The sequence below is a fragment of the Tachysurus fulvidraco genome, chromosome 12 (genome assembly GCF_022655615.1).
Source record: "Tachysurus fulvidraco isolate hzauxx_2018 chromosome 12, HZAU_PFXX_2.0, whole genome shotgun sequence".
Lineage (NCBI taxonomy): Eukaryota > Metazoa > Chordata > Actinopteri > Siluriformes > Bagridae > Tachysurus > Tachysurus fulvidraco.
Genome location: NC_062529.1, coordinates 15,031,635 through 15,039,444, shown reverse-complemented (window position 1 = coordinate 15,039,444; position 7,810 = coordinate 15,031,635). Strand labels below are relative to the sequence as shown.

Sequence of the window (7,810 nt, the reverse complement as noted above, 5' to 3'; positions counted from 1 at the left end):
TAGGTAAATGACACAGTAAGAGCTCGTCACAGAGGTACTGTCACTGTGGTCAGGGAATTTCCTTTGTAATTACCTCGGCAATCTCTCTGCACCTGGAGACGCTGCTTAGCAAACCAACTACCTTGCTGCAACCACTGGAATGTAAACAGGTACCATTGAAAACATCCTCTTAAAAAAAGACTTGCACAGTACAAAATGGTTGAATGACTGACCAAAAAATTGTTTAGGATGCAGAATAGCTCATCCTGTTCATTCATGAGCTTTAGCTGTCACATCCGAAGGCTATAATATTACATTTTTGGAGTCCATTCTGGCCTTCACAATAAGCACTCATAAGATGCTTGCTTTTGTATGTGCACAACAGGATTAATTATTGAATAGCATAACGGATCTATAACATTCATTTGGCCAACCAACCTGCAATGACTATCTTCCCGAATTAAAGCACAGCTGTGCTTAAATCTGTCCTTTGCTTTAGTGAAGTAAAGAAAAAGGCTATTGCAAGAGCCTGTAATGTAGCATGAGAGAGGAGTTTCCACACTCACTGGCTCATGCACAGTTTATACACTTAAGCAATGAAAACAAACAATTAAACTAGCAAGACCCAAATGCCCTCACAGGCAAGAACACATTTTCTGCTGCTGCTTTTGTGAGCTGTATTCAGAGTTAAACGTTTGCATGCGTATAAATTAACTTGTTGCCTCCTGAAGTAAATAAAAATACCAGCATTTGGCCACTGACTCTGCAGCGCAGCAATTTTGGGTCTATGATTTCCTTGCGCTGTGGTCAGGCCCCTATAGTGCAAATGCAGTCCAGATGAGATCCTGGTTCATGGTTATGAGCTAAATGAGAGGCTTCAGGACAAATTCCCTCCATCAAACTCCTTTGCCCAAAATCAAGCCCTGCTGGAGCTCATGCAAAGCCAGTGTTGTGTGCACATGTGTAGTCTTAAGAGAGTTCTGAATGAAAAATCCATACTGCGCCATACATATATTAGAAAGTTTCCATAAATTTGATGCTCATATATATGATCTCTCTTTATAATCTCGTAAGTATAACGTTATTAGTCAGGGCAATAACATTGCATGAGAAGAGGATAGTTTACATTAAGCTGGCTTGGAGCCAAATAAAAGCCAGTGATTATCTGTTATGCCATCAGGCTAGACGAGCTAGGAAGTTCCTGTGCTGTTATCTCAACAATTATCATGGTCTCAACACAAATTACGTTCACCTTATCACTTAAACGTCGCAGGGCATCGCAATAAATAGAGAGAAACATAAAAATCCTTCACAGCACATCTGGATTGATCAATAAAGTTCACACTACTTTGAAACATTAATAGTTTATTGCTGTGTAAGTGAGGACGAGCAGACACACCGTATACAGTATGGAGACTTCAGCACACACCTTGACAGGTAGGGTTTACCGGTTCCTCACACTGTAAAGTGCACACACTCATTTCAAGATAGTGTTCTAGATATAGTAGAACTATCTGAAACCATACAGTTGCTGACCCTTTAATGAACGTTGGACAATTTTTTTAAACACTGATATGCCAAGACATTTTATCAACCAAGTGGAGCATGTTCCATTTAAAAAATAAAAAAAAGTTGTAAAAGACATAAAAAGAGGACTTCCCACAGACCTCGTTTTACGATCATCAGAGAAGTGGAGCTGTAATCCCTCTGACTTTTAACCTAGCTGTAAGCTTATAAAGCTTTTGTTCTGTTACCTTTCACATTGGTTATTTTATTCAGTGTGGAGGGCAAGAGTCGTTCCATACCCCAGGTCATCCATTCGCATTGCCCTGTTAATGAGAAATGGGTGGAGATCATAGCTAAATGCAGTTTAAAAATAAGAAAAGTGTTCTAGAATAGTTATCAACCCTCACTGGTGTTGAACGCCAATAAATCTTGTTAAAGACACCTACACAAGAGTTGTTTATTTTTTTTTCCCCCCTCATACATGTTTGACATTTGAGTTCAAGTAAGTGAACACCGGGAATTTTGGCCAATTTAATTCAACATGAGAAAAACAAAAAACAGAGGGTTAATTGTTGTAGTAGAATATTTGCTAATATACATAACATATATAATATCTAGCAGCATGGGGTTGCATTGTTTACTCTTTCTGGTAAAGGACAAAGAAGCTCACTTCAACAGCATCTTTCTTTGTATAACAGAATTCTTGACAGATTCGAGGCATTAGAATAATTATTATGCATTCTTGTGAACATCACATATTCAGTTAAGGAGACTTGACAATGTATTAGAAGGGCTAAAGAAGAAACCTTTAAGGAACCAAAGCATCAGGACAAAAAGAACATAGATAGCAATTGTGTTTAAGGCTATATTGTAGGTAGATTTCATAGACTCATAGTGTGAATCTCATGCATATCAGCAAAGTTCCTGAGGATTCAGTGTCAACTACCTGTCACATTGCTTCTAGATAAGTGCATACACATTCACCACTGCTTAGTACTTAACAAAGGCCCAATGCTCTATATGGTGTCATTCTATTGAATATATTCAGTACTCCATTTTACACTATAGTGTGGAGGGAACTGAAACTGCAACACATCTTTAACACTTTCGGGCTTTAGCAGCTCTGCACAGAGTAGCCCAAGTCTTGTGGAGACACATAACGGAGACACATAAACCCATCTAAGGTGTTCGAACGTTTTACAAATCTATTTTTTGTCTTCCTGATTACACATAAATAGATATAACCTATTCACTAAAAGTGGTTACAATAGAAATAAATACAAAATCTGACCAATATACTTCATGTGTGTAAATTGAATTTAAACTAATTGAAATGTACATCATAAAATACATTAGTTGAACTCCAATTAAAATATTTATTTTCCCATTAGTGGACATAAATATAGATTTATATATATTTTTTTCCAAAATATGTGTTTTTATCCTTAAAAAACTTTACTTAGCATAAATAAAGGGTAGTAATGGGAGATAAAGTGTCTTTGCAAAAGTGTGTTGTAGTGTCCGTGTGCTTCAGCGGCACCCACAGCCTTCCACCACCATGTCCTGGTAGTTTTTCAGGATCACTCGTTCATACTCATCTAAATAGAGAAGAGAGATGGGGCTCAGGTCTGTGGGCACACAGCATGCCTTGGGAACGTTACTATTCACCGAGTTGACCAGTGTCTGTACAATAGCATGGTTAGTGGAGTTTAGGTGGTCTGCCAGAGGGAAAGGACACTCTCCTTGGCAGTAAAAGGCATGGTAGCCTGGTGGTGCCACTATCCAGTCATTCCAGCCCACATCGCTGAAGTCCACATAAAGCGAGTGCCGCCTGCAGTTGGCTTTGTGTTTCTTCTTTGGCTTGTTTCCTCGTGCTTGTCGTTTCTCCCGAGAGTGGAGCACGTGTCCTTTGCCATCGTGGCTGAATGTCACCAGCAGCGGCCTCAACTGAGGCCACGAGTCTGTGCTGTCATGCAACGACCGGCTGACTCTGACATGTCTCTTGTAGTCTCCTTCTGCAGTGCCGGGGTGAACCACCTCCACCACAAAGCCGTGGTTATTTTGACCCTCCGTGGTCCACCGCAAGACAGCAGGACTCACATCAAAGCTCTCCCACTTGCTCAGGCTGTGCTGAACCAGTCTAGTGTCTAGAAGTCTTGTGATGGGCTCTTTAAAAGAAAGTGCAGGCTTGATGATCTCATGGATGTTAATGCGATGGTACCCTGCACTGCTGTTGCTGCTACTGTTCGTCATCACCTGCTCCCTGTAAATCCTCAGCTCTGCTGATGTGACAAACTCCTCTCCTGGGATGGAGCTCAGATTAAAGAGGAACCTTTGAGTCGTCTTTAGGCTGTGATGTGACAGCTCCTCTGTAGATTCTGGAAAAGATCAAAATATACTTAGAGTACATGCTTGCAATTAAACAAGGTGATACATTCTTAGTCACAAATCTTGTTTCAAAGTTATTTGAAAAAGTACACTAAATGATTCACAGTTGCACAAGTAACGTAGTGAATAATATGGTCTATGATTCATTGATTCATTTCTAGTTACTTTCCAGGGAGTTCGTTTATAGTTACAGCCACAGAGTAACTGGTTACTCATAACACCATGCTTTAAATCCCAATTTTAGATCTCAAGACTCCTGGAGAACAAGACTCCTGTAGTTCAAGGTTCTAAATGCTATTTACTTATATTCAGTGTGTCCTAAATATAAGATACAAATCCATAATAAATATTTTTTATTCATGATACAAAATTAATTTGCTAATGAAGATGCACCGAAGTGATACGATTTAGACTAAGAAGTTTTGATCATAAGACAAAGCACCGCTTTGTATAATACAAAACAATGCGTTTTTGCTATCTACACCTGGTATTAATAGCATGAAGACATTGAGCTTTATCAGTGGGCTCAGGTGAGATGTGATAGCTTACCATCATGCTGGAAGCTGCGTACTGTGTTCGCCCGACTAGCGGATCTGTCTGCGCTCCTGCCCACTGTGCTCTTCGCTTTGTGTTGCTTTTGCTCGGCGTTGTTGGCTGAATACGTGGTAAAAAGATCCAGCATGTACTGAGGCACCACTGCTGACTTGCTCGGGCTCGGCCTTTGCTTCAGCCCGAACATGGTAAGCAGACGAAGTTCGAAAGCGTCCAGCGCGCCCTGGGAGAGGTAAGAGCTGTTCTTCCGGCGCCCGATCTCCGGCAGAAGACCCGAGCAGCCTCCGAAGAAGAGCTGCGCAATGAGCAAAGCGAACACCGGCACCATGATCAGTACGAGATGGAGAGACGAGGCGCAGAAGACGGCACGATCAAACTGCCACTAAACGGCACGCACTTCCACGGCTCCGGTTCGAGTTGGCCATTATTATTATCATCAAAAATTTGTATTTATTTTTATTTAACGTCGTTGATCCTTCATTAATCACTTAACTGATCTGTATGTAATGTCAATTCATCGGATCTGATTGATGTAAACAGAGACTGTAACTGTGAGTCTGTCATCGTCCAAACTTCTTTTTAGAATAGAAAAGCGCAGCAAGAATTATTAAAGAAATCAATTAAAGAATTAAGAAATCTCCCACTCAGCGTATCTATTCACTTCGAAAACTTTTTGGATCCTGAGAAACATCCACAGCGACAAAAAAAAAGAGAAAAAATATCCGCAAGAAAGTGTCTCACATAAGACATGGAAAAGAAGTCGCGTCGTTCTGTGCTAGGTGCTGTGTGTCCAAATGGGCTCTGAGGATAAAGTCCAGCTGAAGTCAGTGCGCAGCCCACTACTGCGTCCCGTTCCTTTCCAACACGCATCTGATGAGCCCTGAAGTCCTGCTGAAACTCCAAGCGCGCAGCTTTTTCTCGCGTTTTTTCCCCCTTTAAAGTCTGTTATTGCCGTTTCACAAAGTGTTTTTCATTTTAGAGCGCGCCACCGCCGCACAGCTGTTATGCAGAAACCGGAAAGGTCCCAAAGCACCGAGCGCCTTCTCGTGCAACATGTTTTCAGCTGTCCGTCATTAAAACCATGAAGAGGTTGCCTTACTGGTGTAGCCTATTCGACTTATAGCGAGGTAAATTTAAATACTTTTTAGGCTGTAAAAAAAAAAAAACTAGAGAACGTGCGAGAGAGAGGAAGCCAGAGAAGCACGGAGATTAGTGTGCAGCAGCCAAGTTCATTGAAGTCTTGCTCTCTTTCTCTGCTCAAGCGTCTTTTTGTTGCTCAGTGATGTCACAAGCCAAACACATAACCGGGCAAAGGAGGGAAAAAAAAAAAAAAAACTATTCATGCTGTCAAATAGGATTATTAGCTGTCTGGGGCGCATGTTTCCGGTATATTATAGACACAGATAGTTTTACAAAACAAGCTGGCTTTTTGTCCTAGTCATCTTATTCATATTGACTGAATGAATTATATTAATTTGGGCACATTCAAGATGATATAATGTACATTTACCTACCCTAGCGTGGAATGGTTAGTGTTTTTAAGAGGGATTAGTGATTTCAAGTACACTGGCTAGAGTTTGGACAGAGCGCGCCAGCCAGTGGCGGTTACCGAGTCTTACACACCGAAATAGGTAACGTACATGACGCATGCAGTGTGGGCAAAAGTACAACAAACATCACGCTTTTTTAAATGGAAAAAAAGTTTATTGTATGCATATAAAAGAAACAACCGCTATTTATCTACAACCACATTCATCCACTACCATGTCCTCATAATGCCTGAGCACCACATTGTCATTATTATCGTAGTACAGCATGGAGATGGGAGACAGTTTGATGGGAACGCAGCATGGCTGAGGAGTTCCTTTCGGGTCAAATGAGTGCACCAATGTCTGCAGAATGGCGTGGTTTGTCCCGTTCAAGCTCTCGCTCAGAGGAAAGGGGCATTCACCGTGGCAGTAATTAGCCACGTATCCTTGGGGCGCGATGATCCAGTCCTGCCAACCCACATCTTTAAAGTCGATGTAGAGGCGTCTGGGTTTGCACACGTTGCTGGGAGTGACGGGTAAATAATACGCGCTGCGCTTCTTACGTGATCTGCACTGCTGGGGGTTCAGAGAAACGACCACAAGCGACGCCATCAGCTGCGGCATCTCCACGTGACCCTGATACGAGAGTTCCACATCACTGACCTGGTCCAGCTCGTTGCTGAAACGAGTGGCCTGCAATGCCATCACCATGCCATAGTTTTTACCTTTTCTTCTCCACGACTCGGCCAGATCGGTCAGGTTAAAGCGAATAGTCCCTGGGGTGACCTGAACAGACTGTGAGATTAGAAGCCTGCGGCTGGATTCATGAGCCATACCTTTTAACGCGCTCCTTAAAACTCTATAGACGTGCATGTTGAAGGTGATGTCTGTGCGTGACGCAGGAAACGAGTCCTGTTTGAACTTTATTTCCAACTGGGCTAAAGAGAGCTGCTCAACATCCTCCAGAACAGACATATTAAAGTACAAATGATGCTCCACGCACGTGGGACAACCAATACTGGAACCAGCAATCACCCTGCCTGTTGGGAAACACCAAATCTGGTTGTTAATCACATTTGGCTTATAAACGGGTCACACGAGGCCTAAGATAAGTTAATGGCACGAAATCTCACCTTGGTCCATCACATATCTGACAATGTTTCCTCTTACTCCATACTCTGGGACTGTGCATGTGTCTGACGTGTGCACGCGCTTTCTCTCAGCCTGCTTGTACATGTTCCACAACACTGAAGGCACTGGGCCATGATTTGACGCTCTGGGACGACTTGAAAGCCCGAGAGAACTTAAAAACAGTCGTTCTTGAACGTGCGTGTTCTCAGCGCTCACAAAAATACAAGACGACGACAACAGAAATAAAAACTTAAAAACGTCCATACTTACTTACAAGCCGCGAAAACCTCACGCCGCAGAAGCTTTTCATTATCAGCCCGTTGATAAAAGTCAGAGGAGTGAAATCTGATTGGTGGAGAAGTCAAAGGCGCGCTAACAAAACCGGAAGTAATCGGATATGCAAATTAGTCTCAAATTAGCTTTGAAGCTAATGGTGGGTTACACACATGTAAACAGTCCCTGATACAATTAACCACTGAAATCATTTTAAAAAATTTAATTATCTCAGGATGTATATTAGGAGTTTGCAATAGTTAGTACAGAACTAGGGCATTTAAGGTACAATAACAACAAAAACAGTAATAATAATAATAATTATTATTATTATTATTATTATTATTATTATTATTTTAAACATTATCACTGTCTGATGGTAATCATACATTATAAAAGAGTAGGCCAAACACATTTCACACCAAACACACTGATTACAGCACGTCTTCTAT

General features: G+C 41.6%; 2 protein-coding genes across 3 annotated transcripts; both read right to left on the bottom strand.

The window, feature by feature from the left end:
• Nucleotides 1-1,331: 1,331 nt before the first annotated feature.
• bmp2a (bone morphogenetic protein 2a) lies at nucleotides 1,332-5,748 on the bottom strand. The gene is made up of 2 exons (XM_027172836.2): nucleotides 4,423-5,748; nucleotides 1,332-3,863 (listed from the first exon to the last, which is right to left on the bottom strand). The coding sequence occupies exons 1-2, from the start codon at nucleotides 4,751-4,753 to the stop codon at nucleotides 3,016-3,018; spliced, it is 1,179 nt and encodes a 392-aa protein (XP_027028637.1). The 5' UTR covers nucleotides 4,754-5,748; the 3' UTR covers nucleotides 1,332-3,015.
• A 359-nt stretch (nucleotides 5,749-6,107) lies between these two features.
• On the bottom strand, nucleotides 6,108-7,499 carry gdf3 (growth differentiation factor 3). 2 transcript variants are annotated; one of them, XM_027172838.2, is made up of 3 exons: nucleotides 7,356-7,499; nucleotides 7,088-7,257; nucleotides 6,108-6,994 (listed from the first exon to the last, which is right to left on the bottom strand). In XM_027172838.2, exons 2-3 carry the CDS (start codon nucleotides 7,188-7,190, stop codon nucleotides 6,162-6,164), a joined length of 936 nt encoding a protein of 311 aa, XP_027028639.1. In that variant the 5' UTR covers nucleotides 7,191-7,257; nucleotides 7,356-7,499; the 3' UTR covers nucleotides 6,108-6,161. The 2 variants fall into 2 exon arrangements, with proteins under 2 accessions (XP_027028639.1, XP_027028638.1); XM_027172837.2 differs by having other exon boundaries at nucleotides 7,088-7,394.
• Nucleotides 7,500-7,810: the final 311 nt, after the last annotated feature.

Excerpts from the sequence above, each read along its gene's own strand:
- bmp2a (XM_027172836.2), bottom strand. The coding sequence starts at position 4,753 with ATGGTGCCGGTGTTCGCTTTGCTCATTGCGCAGCTCTTCTTCGGAGGC. Across the intron at positions 3,864-4,422 it reads ACGCAGCTTCCAGCATGATG|AATCTACAGAGGAGCTGTCA; the intron begins GTAAGCTATCAC and ends GATCTTTTCCAG.
- gdf3 (XM_027172837.2), bottom strand. The coding sequence starts at position 7,349 with ATGGACGTTTTTAAGTTTTTATTTCTGTTGTCGTCGTCTTGTATTTTT. Across the intron at positions 6,995-7,087 it reads CAGATATGTGATGGACCAAG|GCAGGGTGATTGCTGGTTCC; the intron begins GTGAGATTTCGT and ends GTTTCCCAACAG.